The sequence below is a fragment of the Sturnira hondurensis genome, unplaced genomic scaffold, assembly GCF_014824575.4.
Source record: "Sturnira hondurensis isolate 20B ecotype Veracruz unplaced genomic scaffold, ASM1482457v3 Scaffold0022910, whole genome shotgun sequence".
Taxonomy (NCBI): domain Eukaryota; kingdom Metazoa; phylum Chordata; class Mammalia; order Chiroptera; family Phyllostomidae; genus Sturnira; species Sturnira hondurensis.
In genome coordinates, this window is record NW_028095541.1 from 11641483 (window position 1) to 11659638 (window position 18156).

The 18156-nt window shown below is 44.0% G+C and overlaps 1 protein-coding gene across 8 annotated transcripts in view; it reads left to right on the top strand.

Moving 5' to 3' along the window:
* SVIL (supervillin) overlaps positions 1-18156 on the top strand; it is a 155392-nt gene that overhangs the window by 65622 nt on the left and 71614 nt on the right. For 5 of the 8 annotated variants that reach the window (XM_037037050.1, XM_037037052.1, XM_037037055.1 and 2 more), the window contains exons 1-4: positions 849-880; positions 6163-6220; positions 6329-6480; positions 8979-9642. In XM_037037050.1, coding sequence (XP_036892945.1) covers positions 6213-6220; positions 6329-6480; positions 8979-9642 — 824 coding nt within the window. In that variant the 5' untranslated portion in view covers positions 849-880; positions 6163-6212. Of the gene's footprint in view, positions 1-788; positions 881-6162; positions 6221-6328; positions 6481-8978; positions 9643-18156 lie in introns of those variants that run through there. The other 3 variants (XM_037037053.1, XM_037037054.1, XM_037037049.1) reach the window with 1 other exon arrangement.

Sequence of the window (18156 nt, forward strand, 5' to 3'; positions counted from 1 at the left end):
GGGGTGTGCTGGGGCCAGCTCGCGGTGCCCGTCACAGCCAGCGTGCCTCTCTCCCAGTTTCCAGCTCCTGCTGAAGAGTTCACACTACCAGCTAATGATGCAAAGCAAGTGGTTTGGGGGTGGGGGAGGGGAGGTGCACTAGAGGAGGGAGGCGGTTGTTAGACATTTATCAGCGCAGCGCTTGGCTCCTGCCTCATGGCGTCTGAGGAAGGTAACTAAGGCAACACATGGGACATGCTCAGCGCAGCAGGAAAGTGCACAGCCGGTGCTCAATGCCTTTGTTCTCCTCCTCTCTCATTTCTTCTGCTTTTCTTCCCAGACACATTAGACCTTTCACCATGCTTTTATTTCTTGGTTGTCGGAAGGCATTTGTGACTTTAATATAATTTCAAATCAGGAAAGCATGTATCCCCTAGACAAGCTGCTGATTTCCTGAGGGAGAAAGTGTAACACAGAGAGGTCAAGTGATTAATCCGAGCTGAAACAGCTACTGGTGCCGCTAGAACAGGCGGTCGGTCTGAACGGTGGTTTTTTCCGCCCTGGGCCATGCCGCCAGCCCCTGTGAATGCAGTTATTTAGCTGTACAAAAAAATCGTTGTAACATAAATGTAAGTAAATGAAAAAAATTACCAATCAATTCCCCCAAATAAAACTTTTTCTTGCAATCTATATACACACATATTTGATTATATATAACAGTAGCATAATTTTTATACTCTACGTATTTTTACTAAGTATCACATATCTTGCTTTAAATTGAAACATTTTATTAATGGAGAAATTTTTAGTTTTCAGAAAGAGTTCTTTCTTGAAGATAAAGAACAACTTGCTAACTGCAAAAGAAGAAGCGATGCTAAGTTTTTAACTGCACTTCCTAAAGGTAAGATTTTTTCTAAATGGTGGACCAGTGTCCTGGGCATACAACAGTTGTGTTATCTGGTTTTCTCGGAGAACTCTTTACCCAGCCTCCAGCCGGGATTCCCCTGTGTCCCTTTCTGCCTCATCCAAGAATCAACCTCAATTAAGGAACCTCTCTTCTTGCATTTTTAATCCTCACCTTTCTATGTGTTCCTTCCCTTGCATTTTAAGCACCCACACGTTTTCCCTGGAGGCTGGGTGGGGAAGGTACGAGAGGGTTCCTAGAATCAACCCTACCTTGTCCCTCCTAGCTTCTTCCATCTGGTGAGTTCTGCTTACATGCACGTTTCTTCTCCCTCCAGCCTCCGCTGGCCTCTCGCTGTTTTCTGGTGCTGTGGTGTTTGCCCTTAGTGTCTAGTAGCTCCCACTGCACCACGAGCACAGACTGTCTCTTCTTCATCTCTCTTCTTCCCCAAGTAGGCACTCATGTTTGGTGAATTAGTATTTTCATTAATGAAAATGCACACGCAGTAAAATATTTTCATCTGCTATCAGTCAAGAACCCCTAGTTTTACCTGTGCAATGATATGAACGTACACCATTCAGTTCATCCATTCAAAGGCTTCCATTTCAGTGACATTCACGGGGGTTGCACATCCATCACCCCAAAGAGAAACCGCACACCTCTTAGCCAGGACCCCTCCCCCGTGCCCCTCCAATTTTGTCATTACTTATTTTATAAGCTGCTCCTCCTGACATTAGAGGCTTTCATCCAAGTGTGAAGGTGAAGTGCTTCCTCCTGGGGCCCAGGAGGCTCAGTATCCAGAGCAGTCTGGCCCTGGTCCGTGCCCGTGGGCGTCAAGTGCAGGGTCAAAGAGCCTGTTCTCGCCGCTCCCCCCACCACTCGCCTTCCCTCGCAGGACTCTGCGCGCTCAGGTTTGCAGCGCTCCATTGGAGGATGGAATTCAACAATGACTAACAGAAAAAATCATGTTTCCCAAGAAGAGCATTTGGAAGACCTGAATGTTGATGTTAAATATTATTACAAAGCAAACTAGGCAGTTAAATAATTTTATAAAGCGTTATAGACCTGATGTCAAACCCACCCAAGTTGTGTTACTTGGAAAATAACCAACAAATTCCCACCAGAAATAACTGAAAATATATCTCATAGAATATTATTGCTGAAACAAGGGCAGCAGACTAGAGAGTAGATATATTAAAGGGTCACTTAGTACACATCAGAGTATTAATGCCTTTGAAAGCAAAGTAGAAAATTGATTACAGCGGAAGTGAGATCGGCCATACTTATTTATATCTGGGTCACTGTTAATCAGTATTACCATTCCCTGAACCATTTATGGATTATACACATTATGACCTAGCATACAACCAATCGAATTGTGGCTGTGTGATCTAATTTTAAAAATATTCTCATTCCTTATTTTTAGGAAATATACAGTGAGGAGTTGAGATGAAGGAGCACTGCAACTTCTAAATGGTTCATAAAAATCAATCTGTAAACATGTGTGCGTGTGTTTTTACACATAGGCACACAAATATACACGTGAGGGAAAAAAGGATAAAAACAAACCAAATGGAGTAAAATGTTAACATATTATAAAGGATTCACTTTCCTACAAGTCTGAAATTATATAAAAGTCTTAGAGGAAAGAAAACTTCTTTTGGTAGAAGAAGACTACCCATCAGGAGGTAGCTGGCAGAACTGTGGGTGGTCCGTAGAAGCGACTGGGCCTAACAGCGCAGATTTCCACGGCCAGGGCAACTTTCATGATGTCTTAGCATTAGCTTTTTTCAGTGCTTTGCAATGAACTTGACCAAATTTCAGTGAGAGGACTTAATGAGGACTATATGTGCCCATAGGAGGTTTTTTTTTCCCCCCCGGGAAAGGAATAAATAAAGTATACACATTAGCAATTCAAATAAAATGTTGTTCTCTTTTATCAACTGAGGTGTTTTTCCACGGGATAAATATACTGGAGTAATTATATTACATGTCATTTTACTTTTAAATTATAGACCTGGGGAAGGGAAGCCAAAGTCAAGGTGTCTATTACTTCTTTTGTCTTCCACATCATTTCTTCCTCCTCTAATCTCATGCCTATAGCAATGATGTAAATCTCGGTAATTGAAAATATACTTGTAAGAAAGAGCAGACTTGAGAGGTGATTTATTTGCCTCTCTAATTTTTTTATTTCCCTAAAATATTGGCTATAGACTTTCCCTAGAAATCAGTAAGCTCGCTGACACATTTCAAGGATGCTTTGATTCATGGCTTCATTGCATTTCCCAGTGTAAGATCAGGGGGGCTGTAAGGGTTTAGGCTTGCAGTAGTTTTGAGTTGGAATCTAGGCTTGATTGAAAAGAGAGCTGTGATGGGCTGGTGATGGCTGTCAGCGGCACACCTGAGGGCATAAACTAGGGGACCGACTGCCTTTGGGAAATCTTCATACCGGGATCAGTGATTCACAATCCAGGACAGTGCCGTTTCGAGGGGGCTTTGAAGACACACACACATTTTTGGTACAGCACCTGGGGATGATTTGGCATTTAGGAGGAGAGCCAGGGCTACTCAGCAGCCTGCCGTGCGAGGCTCACAACAGAGCAATTGCCCATTCACAAGGCCATCGGTGCCCCTGTAGTGACCTGTGACCTCCTCTGGAGCCAGCCTTCCAGGAGTCCATGACCCTGATGAAATGCACCTGTGTGTCCGCTAAACGCTCTCCTGAGACTTCTTATACTCAGCAGTGAATGGCTAACGGGGGACAGTGTTCGCTGGTGGGTTGCCCAGCCTGTTTTGTCCAGAAAGCAGCAGAGATCCCAATGGACAGTAGGAAGTCTTGGCGTGCTTGCCCTGTCCCTCAAGTGCCTCTCACTGCCCCAGACTTCTCGAGGATCCGTTTCTGTGATGAACTCTATTATGACCCTCAGCCTGCCCCCTTCTCTCATCCTCTTAGTCCCTACAGAACACTGAAATGGGGCAGTAATGGCAGTAGGAAAAGCGCCCTTTGTCGGGGGCGGGACATTTGCATAGTCTCACAATTAGTTGATCTTTCCTTCTTGAATATGGGCAAAAGCGTCAGAAAGGAACTTGTTGCGTAGTTTGATCACTGTCCTGCTTGAAGTCACTTTTTTGGTCTTTCCTTGCATAATTGTTATAGAAAAGTTTTAAAATGAACAATTTAATGGCACGAAAGTGATTTTCACAACCTTAACTTAGGACGGAAGCATAGTACCTCTTAACTTTTCCCAGCGGAAGTTTTTGGTGCTCTGTGGGTGCCACATTAACGTTTTATCCTCACGCTGTCACACTCGACGGCCAGACCGACGCGCCATGAACTGGGTGACCTATACACAGCAGCATCTCACTCCTGGTGGTTCTGGAGGCTGGAGGTGCAAGTCCAGGTGCCAGCATGGTCCAGTTGTGATGCAGACCCTCTTCCTGGTCCCAACCAACTCTGGCTGTGTCCCGCCCTGGTGGCGGGGGAGGGGGAGCCCTGTGGGGCCTCTTTTGTGAGAGTGCTGATTCTACTCCTGTGGCCAGAGCTGGATCCCTTCCCAAAGGTTCCACCTCCTCAGGCCATCACTTTGGGGATCAGGATTTCAGCCTCCGAGTTTGGAGCTGACGAAACCACTCAGAGCGCATCAACCCGGTAGAAATAACTTGGGGGGAGAAAAGGTTAAGTGTCATGCCTACTCAGGACCCTGTAAACACACTCTGTTTCTCAGTTACAGTTTTGAGACACGAGCTTAAGAAATACCTTTCAGAGCGCTTGGAATTTGGTCTCACTAGCCTGTTAACCAGTCTTCTAAAAAAAAAAAATACAGCTCTGTTCTCCATTTTGGAGATTTAAATAGGTAACTGATACTCTTTGGTTTATACCACCCTTGAAAAGATTTTTAAAATACGTGCTACCAGCCATTAAATCATGATCTCACTAGGGCTAATCTGTTAACTGGGAGGCTATCATTAGCCAGGCTGACGCAGCAGGCGGTGGGATGGATGCGCTATTATCGTCATACCCACATCTTCTAAACAGAGACATCACACTCTGTTTAGCTTTGCTAATTGACTTTGCAGGGCAAGCACCCCGCTGCCTCTAGTTACTCTGGTTCCTGGGAAGGCCACGTGAGAGAGAGAGGCTGTTCTGAAGCCAACAGTCTTACCAAAAGTCAACCTAACTTAAATTTTAAGGTGACTATCATTTAAAAGTAAATTAAAAACAAGGCTTGTATCTCTGAACACAATCAAAGCCATGCACACATGTGTGTGTATCTGTGGGTATATGGTTTTGACTCATCACTAAGAATGACCACTTTAAAAAAAACAAGTAGAAATTGAGGCAGTTCAAAATTACATTCCATGCATTCATACCCCCTCTTTTGAATTTCTTTGACTCAGCCTTTCAAGGAGCTTGTGGGCCCCGGGGCTGACAGTGACTTCTCTCTTCCACCCCTTCCTCAGTCTCCAATAAGAGCCCCTCAGAGGAGCCTGCGTGAATTCTCGTGATTGAGGAAAAGGCCAGAAGAGAGACATTTATTCTTCACAAAATTGGGTCATTTCTCCAAAGAAACAATTATTTGGCATCTTAGTGATACCCTGTAGTCAGTATCACATGAGTCCCTCCCCACGTCGGCACGACACGTCCGGGTCATGCAGTGCTGCTGGGAGAATCATAGTAATTACTTTATCCATCATGCACCAAAATTACAGCATTTCCTTCCAGAGAGGCTGTGTTCCTCTGCGTGCCGCGTCGGTTCCCGCTGGAAACACGATTAGGTAGTTACAGATATTTACAGGTTAAATGATAGGGGGCAACGGGAGTGCCGCGTCCTGCCTATTGGAGTTGGCTGGAGGGCATGGGGTGGAGGGGAGGCGCACAGTGTTAGTCTCTAGTGCTGCAAATGTCAGTGAAAGGCTGAGAAGGTTTCCTAAATCTAATAACAGTGAAAGATAGTTACTGAGATTTCTGCTTGCTAGGGACACCTTACTGGTTAGGCCTCCTCTGACTCCCCTGAAGGAAACAGCTTGTTCTCCTCACTCTGCCCCTCACTCTCGCTGTTTCACGGCTCTGTGTGTGTGTGTGTCTGTGTGCACCTCTCATTTGGCCCCTGCCTCCCTCACTAGAAGACAACTTCCAGCGAGGCAGGAACTGTGTCACTTGGAGTGTCACTGTTACACGGGGAGCAAAGAACAGCCGTAGGAGTTCAAGAAATGTATGTTGAGTGAGTAAAATGAATAGATGACTAGTAAAGACTGGACTCTTTATTCTTTCGTTTTAGTTGCAGAATTAAGGAAAATCTTTGAACCAAAGAGGAAAGAATTTTTAGAAATGAAAAGGTAAGTTCTGTATGTATGGAATTAGCAAGTTGAAGAACTTGGCAAATCAGTATTCAGTTCTCCCTTAGAACTGATCTGCATTGCTTACTTTTTGGGTGTCTTGCACAGAAAAGAAAGAATTGCCAGGCGCTTAGAAGGAATTGAAACGGACACCCAGCCCATCCTCTTGCAGAGCTGCACCGGCTTAGTGACTCACCGGCTGCTGGAGGAAGACACGCCCAGATACATGCGCGCCACAGACCCGGCCAGCCCCCACACCGGTGAGCACCCCGCGGCCTGTCCTCACACAGGCTGCTCCGCTGGTCCACGTAGTCTTGTCCATCCCAGGGTATTGGAGAGTGAGGAAGTTCACAGAGTGAATTGTGTAGCTATAATTGTATTATTACGCATATTGGTTAAAAACTTCAACAACACATTTATGTCAGCTCTGCTCTGCCTCGCAGGAGTGGTCCTGCAGGGTCACAGCGGTGGCACACTGTAGGGTAACTGAGGGCCACATATTTCTCCCTCTCACCCGCTACCCCTCAAGGCCAGGAACTGTGTCTCTCTCTTCGTACCCTCAGGGCCCTGGCACAGGACCTGCTTGCTGTCAGAGGTCCCCAGTAAAAGTTTGTTTGGTAAAGGACTAAATGAGACATATTTAAACAGAGTGCCCAAGTACCCCACACAGGGCACAGCTGCTCTTAGGAAGGAACGTTAGGGCAAAGCTGGACCTTGAATGATTAGGGTTGTCACTCTGTGTGTTTATATAACAAACATTCTATTCAAATCATCTATATATGTGTGATTGTAAATGCATTGCATATACATTTCATATTGAACAGTATGTCAGACATGACTTAGCTTTGCCTTGATTACTCACTCATTGTTGGGGGTATCAAATACTCAACTTGACCTTGGAAGAAGGTGACACATTCAGGGCTACTCTTTCCACCCCATCCCTGGCACTGCAGCTTCGTAATGCTGCTTTTTATAGCCAGTGTTTTCTAATTTCTTCCTCAGAAAGGGCTGCTGATCTTACCTCCTGATGTTAGTGGTTTGCTTCTCTCTACAGTTTCTGGTCTTTTATGACAGGTAAACTAGAGAGCTAAGATTTTTAATATTGCATCATGAAGAATCAAGAATAGACAGAGTACCAGGTTTACAGCCAGAAATAAACCCTAGGGTACATAAAGTGTTAATCTGTGTGTTACATAATCATTTAAACATCCCATGCTAGTGAGAAATGGAAGAGTTATCTAATGAAATGGTCTGGAAAAATTTATTATTGTGGGGTGGGGAAGGGAACATGTTTCTCTTCTCACTTCACACTGACCACAGAAGTAAGTTCCTGTTAATTACTAATTAATTTCAGTAAAATTAAAAACATGAAAGCATAAGTGAATACATAATCCAAGTTACATGGAAAAGGACTTTCAAAACACAGAAACAGCTGTTGCAGTCACAGACGACCAGGTCAGTTGCTTTGACTACACAACAATTAACACCTGTACTCCAAAGACAATATCACAGGTAGACTTCTTGGGAAATTCAACAAGCACGTTTGAAAACATTTATAAGATATAGACTCAGTTCCTATATATGTTTACACCAACCAATAAAATAATAATGTGAATTAGTAGAAAATAGAGCAATAAGCTTGACCAGATTTGTATTTTTTTTCAGGTAAGAAAAAGATCATATAAATGGCTAGTAAATAATTGGAATATGCATTTATTCTCTTTTTTGTGACAATCAGAGGAAATCTTTAAAATTAACATTGTTTATGGGGGAGCAGACATTGTAGACTGACATGTGAGTTGATGCGGACTTTATAGACACTAATTTGACAGTCTTGCATGTGTCTCAAAGCGTTGTCCCTGCAGATTAAGCAATTTTACAAGTGTACTGTGATAGTAATCAGAAAAAATCAGACTGATTAAAAGTTACAAACAGTTTAAACGCCCAATTATAAGAAAAGGGTTAAATTAATTATGGAATGCCTGTTGGGTAGAATATTATGATGCCTTAAAAGAATGGTGTCTTCAAAATAAGATTTCCAAATACAGGAAAATGTTTTATATAGAACATGAATTTTACATAAAATAAATTATATTATATAGAAAAAGAGAAGAAATCAGTTTTATAAATGACTAGAAGGTCTGTATTGAATGTGCGGTAAATTGCCAATGTAGTTATTATTCATTATTATAAATCAGTGACTGCTGGTGACTCAAAGTTATGATAGACACTTTCTACATCAAGCATGTGTGCTGTAATTGGGAAGATCCACTCTGTGGTAACAACACGCAACAGCAGCCTGGTAAATACTGACGTGGGCATATGTGATGGTTACTCTCAGATCCCGTGAAACCACAATCCCTCACTTGACAGATTAGAGCAGTTCAAATATCTATTATCTTTTTCTAGAGGACTCTGAATTCATCCTCTGGCCTCACACATGAAATATTAAACTCACAAACAAAAGGAGTAAGTCAGTAAGGGGCAGTAGCTCTGGGTGAGAACTGACAGGCTCTCAGGAGTGAGGGACTGAGCTTTAGTTCATCCCAGGCTTTATGTGGCTCACAGAGCCTATAGGACATTCCAGCCTCCATTCATTCCTCTACAGATCCCAGGTAAACCATCCACATAACGACACCTGTGTGAGAAACGGCACTTCAAGAAGTGTGCAAGCTCAAGTGTGCACTGCTTATGAAACAGTGTGGTAAATATGTCTTTGCTAAAATCTGTATTGATTATCCATATGATCTTTTTGTAGGCCGATCCAATGAAGAGGAAGAAACTTCTGATTCTTCGTTAGAAAAGCAGACTCGCCCTAAGCACTGCCCAGAAACCTCAGGGGTCCATGGTGACTCAGGTATCATGGACACCCAGAGTCTGGAGTCCAAAGCCGAAAGGATTGCAAGGTACAAAGCAGAGAGGAGACGTCAGCTGGCAGAAAAATACGGGCTCGCTCTGGACTCCGAGGCAGACTCTGAATCTCCGTCTCGATACGCCAAGTCCAGGAGGGAGCCAGATGCTGTTGAGAAAAGGGGAGGGAAAAACGAAAGGCCGGCCGAGTCAAGCAAAGACTTCAGCTCTTCGTATTCCAGGGCTGAGATCCCAGGGCTCAGGACCAGCATGGCTGAACCCCAGGACTACGCCCTCCATGCTAGGGACAGTGTTGTCAACACAGAGGTGCTGCTCAATGTGGAAAACCAAAGACGAGGTCAAGAGCTGAGTGTCACTGGGCAGCAGGCCCTCGAACTGCCCTCCTCAGTTGAGAGTTCCTCATCCTTCCCGTTCTCCGGGCAAGACTGCTCCTTCAGTGAAGTGCCAAGATCCCCAAAGCAAATGCACAGCGTGCCCCTCTCCTCACCTGGGCAGCCAGCCTCCCCAAGCCCCTCTTGTGACCCGCCACTCCCCACGGAGGCTCGATCCAGGTAAGCATTCAGCTCACATTGACCACCATTAATATGGAAGCACCCATGTCTTCTCTGCCTTCAGGTGGCTTAGAGTCTGGGTGTTCTCAGCCCCTATGGAGTCTGGGCTCACTGCAGAGGTAATATGGCATGTGATGTTTTAGTTTCCACAAATCAGAACACATTCTACCAAAGCAAGAAGCCAATTATTTTTTGCCATTTTTTAAAACTGAATGGTGCCATGAGGACACTTTCATGGATGTGTTGTTTTACAACCTTTTTTTTTACTGTTTATCATGTGCCTTTTAACAGTTGTCTTTTTCTTTATTTGTTTTTTTTTGTAATCATACCTGAGACTGTTTGGTGATTGCCCTTGTTGTCATTGAAAATCCTATGGTAGAAGGATTCCACCACTAACCAGTGGCAGGGTCTCAGTTTAGGGCATGAAGCATGACTGCAATACATACTGACCATTACTGTAACGGGTAGTTATGGGAGTCTATCGGCACACGAAGAAGGCAGCGGTTTTTGCAATGCCTTATTAAAAGATCAGCCAGTGAGAGAAGTCACTGTGCAGTAAGATCAACCAAAGACAAGAACAGCACTCATTTGGAAAAATCAGAAGAGTCCTAAAATCAGAAAGTCAAACCAGAAGAGAATACATGTTTCTTTCTCGATTTACATTTAAAAAGTGCAATGACCGTATTTAAAATGTAATTTACTTCAACATCCATTCTATTTCCAGGTTTGGGGTAATTGTCTAGGTCAACTCATTTTTTAGCTCAAACAAACATTAGCTCCACAGGTGAATTTAGGAGGAATGAGAACCTATGGTCAAGCAAATTTATTCTGAAGAAAAAAGATGTTGGAAAATTTCTCTATTTGACATTGGGACAGAGCAGTAAATGTTACCACTTTTAAGTAGCAGTAATGCATCTAAAACAGATCACTTTGGTTCTTGAAGTTTATTGAGCCAAAGATCTGTCTTTACTCACTTGATCATCCACCACTGAAATATTTAGAGACATCAGCTTCTATCAGAATTAAGTAGTATAGATTATGAGATTGTATTTTGAGGGCCTTTGTTCAGCCTTTGGACTTTACTTACTATTTAGGGACTGTGACCTGTTGTCTCATATTGTGAAAAGCCTGTTCTTTGGGACACTTGTATTTCCTAGTAGAAACAGTGTTCTTGGGTTAGTTAATCTCCATTAAGGAAAATTCTTCATGTGGTCTGTGAGCAGGACAAAGAAACCTAACATTCAATTTAGAAAGAAAGAGATTTACCATTACCTGAGTTAAAAATAGTGAATAATTTAAGTTTTGGTCACGACATTATGAAAACTGTTGAAGCTGTTACCATGTTAGGTGTCTAGGTAGTCATCTAGGTCATAGATTCTTGGTGATATTCTGAATCAGTTGTATAAATAATTAAAAGTTGGTTGAGCCCTGGCTGGTGTAGCTCAGTGGATTGAGTGCGGGCCTGCGAACTACACGATCGCGGTTTGATTCCCAGTCAGGGCACATGCCTGGGTTGCAGGCCAGTTCCCTGCAGGGGACTCACGAGAGGCAACCATACATTGATATTTCTCTCCTTCTTTCCTTCCCTTCCCCTCTAAAGATAAATAAATAAAATCTTTAAAAAAAAAGTTGGTTGAGTCATTCAGGTAAAAAGACAGGATACTGAAAAGTTTTGTGTGAGTTAAAAATCTTAATATTCAGAAATATGTATCTTACAATCTTGAGCCATTTCTTTCTAGGTTATTTGAAGAAAAATGTTACCTGGAAGTTTCCATAAGCCTAGTCTTAGCCCCACACTGCCTTACTTTCACCAAGAAAGGCTTCAAAGAATTAAGAAATTGTAAAGGAGTTCTTGAGGAGGCGCGTGCTTTATTTTTTGTAACCAAAGCATACAGTTGTATGATTTCTATGCAGAGAAATACAAATCATTTCATAGAGATGGAGGAAATACCTGAGATACCTTTGCATTAAAAAGAAGGGAACATAATGGGTGACAAACATGACATTAAAAATGATTAAAATTTATTTTGTGATGATTCCGGCCACTCCTCATGTAAAGATGGGTTTCAGAAGGATTACCATTCCGCTAGATGTCCTTCCTCGAGCACCAGGTGATTCCGGAGCCAAACAGTCGCTGCTGTTTGATTCCCACGTGCAGGGAAGACAGACAGAAAGCACTCTGTGAACTAAAACAGTAAGCGAAGAAAACTCAGGTCCCCGATAAGCATGCGTGAAAGCAAGATGTCACGTAACGTGGAAACAGGTAACAGAAAAGTGCAGGAAGATTAAGGGATGACCAGCAAGTGTCTACAAGTAACAAAACAGTTTAACGAGACGTTTCATCATGGGTTTGTTCTGTCATAGTCACAGAATGTTTTTCTCACTGCTGTATTCTACCTGTCACCCACGTCCGCCAGGACTTTGACTATTAGTTTCCGAATTAACTCATTGCCATTTCGTTTTATTCTGTGCTCACTAGCATGAGGCTGTTTTTATTTCATTAATGGAATATGAATACATCACTCATGAATATACAGTCACAAGACCACCTACAGTAGCCTGGAAATTCAGGAGTGAGTCAGAGAGCGAAGCTCAGTTTTTCCGTGCCCTGACACATGGACACACAGACGCACGGGCACACGGACACACGGAAGAGTCAGCAGTTCTTGTCCTTCACCGGACTACACTGTTGTTAAGCATTATCAGCTCAGTAATCACCTTTAGGACAATATTTAGCTAAGCAATACATTTATTTTAGAATTATTTAATGTTCAGTGTAGATGATAAAGGAGATATGTATGTACAGGGTGGGGCAAAAGTAGGTTTACAGTTGTTCATATGGAAGATAATACAATCATTAATAGTAATACAGGAATAAAGTCTGTTTCACATACTCATTTCTGTAAACCTACTTTGGCCCCACTCTGTACGTGTATAGGGTACAGGGTACAGGGTCTTTGGCTAAGAAGTCCTGTTAGTTGCCGGGGAGTCAGGTGAACACATTGTTCTGAAGCAAGCTAAGAACGCACCTAGTAGTGGAGGAGAGCACAGGGCTCCTCCCAACCCCTGCTTCCCGACCCTGCCAAGCCCAGTAAACTTGGAATTTAGAAATTGCATTTTCCGGAAAGGAAGTATTGCTAATATGAACGATTCTTTGTTATTTCAGCCACCTGTGAATTTTAAATAAAATGTAAAGTTATTGGGGGCCTATGGCTTATTCAAATTTTTAAAAATCTGAGCCCTGGCTACTATTAGAAGTCCTGAATCAAAGCTCTCACTGACTTTGCTCCGTTGTGCATCCCTCATTATTAAAAAATAAAGTAAAATGCACCACATCGGTTATTTTTTGTGAGCGCAGACCCTGTCCCCAAGCCCACAGCGGTTGTTTTCCTGGGGGCCCGCTGTGACTCCCTGCTCTCAGTTAGCCCTGCAACCAGCAAAGAGGAGAAGGATGGCCAATTTTGTAGTGGTGATCTACTCTAGAAAACCCTCCTTCCTTTTTTTCCCCATCACTCTACTGAAGTGATTCTCAACCAGGGCACTGCAAGAATTTTTTTAAATATTTTATTTATTTACTTTTAGAGGGGAAGGGAAGGAGAGAAGGAGAGAAATATCAATGTATGGTTGCCTCTTGTGAGTCCCCTGCTGGGAACTGGCCTGCAACCCAGGCATGTGCCCTGACTGGGAATCAAACCGTGATCATGTGGTTCGCAGGCCTGTGCTCAATCCACTGAGCTACACCAGCCAGGGGGTTATGGGCGCTGCAAGAATTTTTAAAATATGCAACACCTCACCATTTAGTCAGGGACACTGACCCCTTCCGCTTAGATTGTCAAATTAATAATGACAATAGCCAACAGAACAATAGCTGTCTGGTGTGAATGAATCAAAATTATACCCATTTTTTGGTCAGATCAGCAAACAATATATTTTTGTTGTGCTGCAGGATTTTAGTAAACCGTCGTCGTGTGCCCCGAGATGACAAAGGCTGGTGACCGCTGCTCTACAGCAGTCCTCACCACGCCTTCTCCCACTGAACAAACTGTAACATTAGTGGCCAGAAAATAACTGTGGTGGTTTTAGGCAGTGCTGGCACTGAAACTTGACCCGGGCAGAGCTGCCACTGGTAAATGATGGTTTGGGCAGGGCTCCCTGTAGCACCAGAGAGCCATGGCCAGGTTCAGGAATACGGACCAGGGCACCCTCCCGAATGAATGTTCTCTGCAAAGCTGTGACATGTAGACTGGGCCATGTAAGAAGGAACAGGGCTTATGCTGCATTTTTTTAGTTTATTTCTGATTGCATTTGTCTCGCAGTAAGAGGAGTGACTCTGAAAACCGTCCCCACAACCTTGAGCTCATTGTGTTAGTTATCAATCGCCTGCTTACCTGCACTGATAGAAACGTCCACAGAGAGTGATGCTGAGGGAGAGAAGGCCTCTTCACCATCCGCCGTCTGTCTCCGCCCGTCTCTCCGGTGGCAGGAAGGAGCGTGTGGAACACAGGCTTCCTGTCATAGCAGAATGTCCCGGAACACGGAGACCTCCGAGGACCCACTCTCAAAACAGGAGACCTCAGGGCTTTCTCCAGTGTTGGGATGGAATCCTTTTCACCTTTCAGTCCCCATACCCCAACATCTGCTGCCCTCTCCCTGTTTGAGCTTTGACTGTAGATGTGTGACCAGCTCACTCCCATTCATTTCATTTCATTCTCTTCTTACTGGCAAGCATCGTTTCTGATCACTGAATTCACTATGAATATGTCACCCCAGACACTTGGTACTACATCCTGAAAATTCACACGTCTGCCGATTCTACAGGCAGGATTTTGCTTGTGTGCATGAGCCCTTGCCCATGCACACGCCTGTGCATATGTCCAAAGTAATCATTAGCACTTCTTCCTGACAAGCAACGTTAGCACATAAACTGTCCCTTTTAATGAGATGCTGAAGTTCATAGTCAACTTTCTTAGGCTGAATAATGTTTTATAATTAGAAGCTGTTACATAATTAAAGCTGGACCCCTACAGGGTGAAACTAATTTTGCTGTGCTGAACTTGACCTCACTTTGGTAGCAGGAAGCACTGTTATGGGGAGTTAAAGCCTCTGATTATATACTGAGGGACATGGACCGAGAGTAACTGCTGTCCTCCATGACAACCGAGGGTGAGTTCTTATTTTCTGGTCGTGTAATTCTCAGCCAGCCAGTTGCCGCATCATAAAAAAGGTCCTGTTCACCCTAGGTTCACCCGAGGTCACTGTCTCACGGTTCTCTAATCCCCAGTAACCCTGTAGTCCGCTCCCAGGGGAGGTAGCTTCTGCCCTGTGGGGAGCTGGCTCCCCCAAAGGACCCCACAAAATAGTCACTTGATGTTAAAGAATTTTAAATTCCTAGAAACAGGAGTAACCCCAGAGGTTATTTAGTTTAAAAATCTATTTTATGCATGAAAAAACTAACGATAAAAGCACATAGGTAACTAGATTAAAACCATGTACCCACTTTGACAAGACTGAGCCAGCCCATTATCCATCATCCATTATTCATTCAAGTTCTCTGAACCGTTATTAGTTCTTTCCATTACACTCTGCTCTTGCTGTTTGTGTCAGTTCTAGTTTCCATCAAAGTGGAAAAGAGAGTTTGCTGGTTTTGCCCTTTGAAGGTTCAAAATTTTAGGAAAGAAGATCAGGGGTCTTCGAGAAAGTTTGTGTGGATTTACATAAGGTAGCAAAAAGCCATGTCCTCATACACAGAAGGACAACTTGTAGTCCAGAAGGATTCCAGCTCAGCAGACCTCCATTCATCTACCCATACCCCCCCACAAATTGGTTTATGTATTAATTTCAGCACTAAGGTAGTTTGGAAGAAAATCATTTTGAGCCAATAAGCCTTCTGTGTGCCAATCACTGTGCTTCTAGCTGAGTTTATCATTTTTTTAAAGTGTGGGAAATAACTACGACACATTGGACTAATTAAGGTTCTAGAAGCCAAGGTTGGGTGCCTTAATACCAAAATGGTGTATTACTTCTTCCCCCTTGGAGAAGTCATCCTAATGGGACCAAGTCCTTAAGAATGTGGTCAGTTTGCAGGACTGGAGGGGAGCCTGGCCCCGGCAAGGCAGCACGGATGTCCACTGCAGGCCTAGAAGAAGGGCGACAGTGAGGCTGAGAGCAGGCGGGGCCCCATCCCCGAGCACCTCAGATGACATGTCAAGGCATTTGGCCTTTGGCTTGTGGGCAATGGGAAGTTCCTGAAGGATTTTAGAGCAAACGGATTGATTATGTGTTTTAGAAAGACCACTCACTTGAGGAGAATATGTAGGGGTTGGTCTGCAAGAGAATCAATTCCAGTGACGCAGGCCACTGCGTGGTTCTTGCAGTCACCCACCCATGAGGTGTGAAGTCTGTGGCTGTGAGTTAGGCTCTGCCATTAACTTGGCCCTATTTGGCATTTCACTAGATAATCTGGAAGATAATGGTGCCCCGGTGATCAGATATCTGGAAGAGGGGTTGTAAACAAGTTCGGTGATACAAACCAAGAGACGGGAGGGAGGGGCAGGGCAGAGAGAGATGAGTGGCAAGGGAGCTGGCCTGGAGGCAAGGAAGCACATGTAGCTGGCACCATGGCTGGAAACTAACAACATGCAATTTAATAAAGTTCTGTATTTAGAGAGGAAAAAAAAACAGTGTATGAGGTCAAGATTGGGGAAATCTGCTTTAACAACAGTCGTGGGTAACAGACCTGGAGTTTGAGTTGGCAGCAAGTTCTTTGGGTGACTACCGGGGTAGCTGCTACAGTGTTGGGGTACAGCATGAAGGTGAGCTGTTGGTAACACGGGTGATCCTGGTCCACCTGTCCTCCGCAGTGTCACAGGGTACCTGGGCCTCTCAGTCTAGCTGAGCTGTTGACAAATGAGGTTATGTCTATAAAGGCTACCTTCCCATCTGCCCTGCTTTCTTGATCTTTCCAAGTTTTTATAAACCTCTCCTGTCTTAATAGAAACTGGAATCATTTTGGGAGTCTCTCACACTTTCTCTGGTACTAAGACTTTGAAACCAGTCTGTTCTTCTCATTATCAGACTTTTTCCCAGAGCAGTTACGAAGCTGAAGTTTGGTTTGGCATAGGGAGCCCTGAGCCCATCAGTCTGACATCTCGCTGGTGATCGTTCTGCCAAAAGGGAAAAGTGGAGAGAGATCACGAACCAGGTTAGACGTCTCACAAACACAGCTTCACCCACACATGCTGTCTTAGGAAGAAGACATTCAAATGCTCAATACCCTACAAGGCTGATATGCCCAGGAAGGGGTTTTAGCAATTTTGTCAAGATTCCCCCAGACCATGAATGGTGCCATGCAGTTGGTATAGTGGGAGATTGTAATATTGCTAAGGATGATCTCAAAGACAACATCACTTCAGCAGAAGCCTTACTGGAAGCATAGATACCTCGCCTTAGTCGCTTTCTTGTGCCCTTCCCTGTTGTTGCCCAGCGTCTAGCACATACCAGGTGGCTCAGTGAGTCCTTTTGAGTGAATATGGTGCTGCTTTCTGTTTTCTCAGTGTCACCAGACTCTAGCAGTGCTACTTGAAATAATCAATTCGCAAATCATTTATCAGCCCACAACCTATGGGGACTTGCACCTGAATGTAAACCACGGTCATTTCCTTCATCGACAAAGTCACACTATGAAGAAAAAGTCGGCTGTACTGAACAGCAGGCTAGCAATGTTCACTTTCTCTGGCATAGGCCTGTTTTCTAACCATGGACCTGTGACTCAGTCAGTAGAACACACTTGAGTGGCACTCGTTTACACTACAAGGCTTTTTCCACTTTGAGGTTAGAATTCTCATTTTATGATCTTGAGTCATTGCTCATGAGGGTGGTTAAACTGTGAATGGGCATCGCGATAAGTGAGCAAAAATCCATTGGGTGCTTTTGGGGCCTGGCCAGCAGAGCCTCCAGCCCTGAAACGCTGCCTCTGGGCTGGTCCCATGACAGAGGCAGCCAAGTTCAGGGATTACTTGTTCTAGGAGGGTCGTTAGAATCCAAGCAGGAGACGTGGAAATCCAAGTCCAGCTGGGAGGCATGAACTTGATCCATTCTGGAAGGCCCACCACACCACCTTCCACAGACTGCAGCACTTTCTTGGGCAGTCTGTCTGTCTGTGCGCTTCTCCCGCCATCACTGTTTTTCCTGGTTTAGTTTGCAGCATTTCCGCATTAATCCCTGAAATTAGCTCAGCAAGATGAAGAATTGCTTACCTCACAAGTTTATCCTGCTTTTGCCCCAAGAAAACTCTGAATTCCTACCTTTTGTTGCTCAAGATGTCTTCACTCTATAATTTGACAGTGGTATATTTTTAATTGGAATATAATACATCAGAATGCGCGTAATTTAAGGATGATGCAAGTTGGTGAGTTTGGGGAAATGTATAAACTTGACCCCAGTCAAATAGAAAAGGTTTTCATCACCCCTGGACCTCTGTCCACCAATGGTGGCCTTGCCTCTACTCAGCTGTCA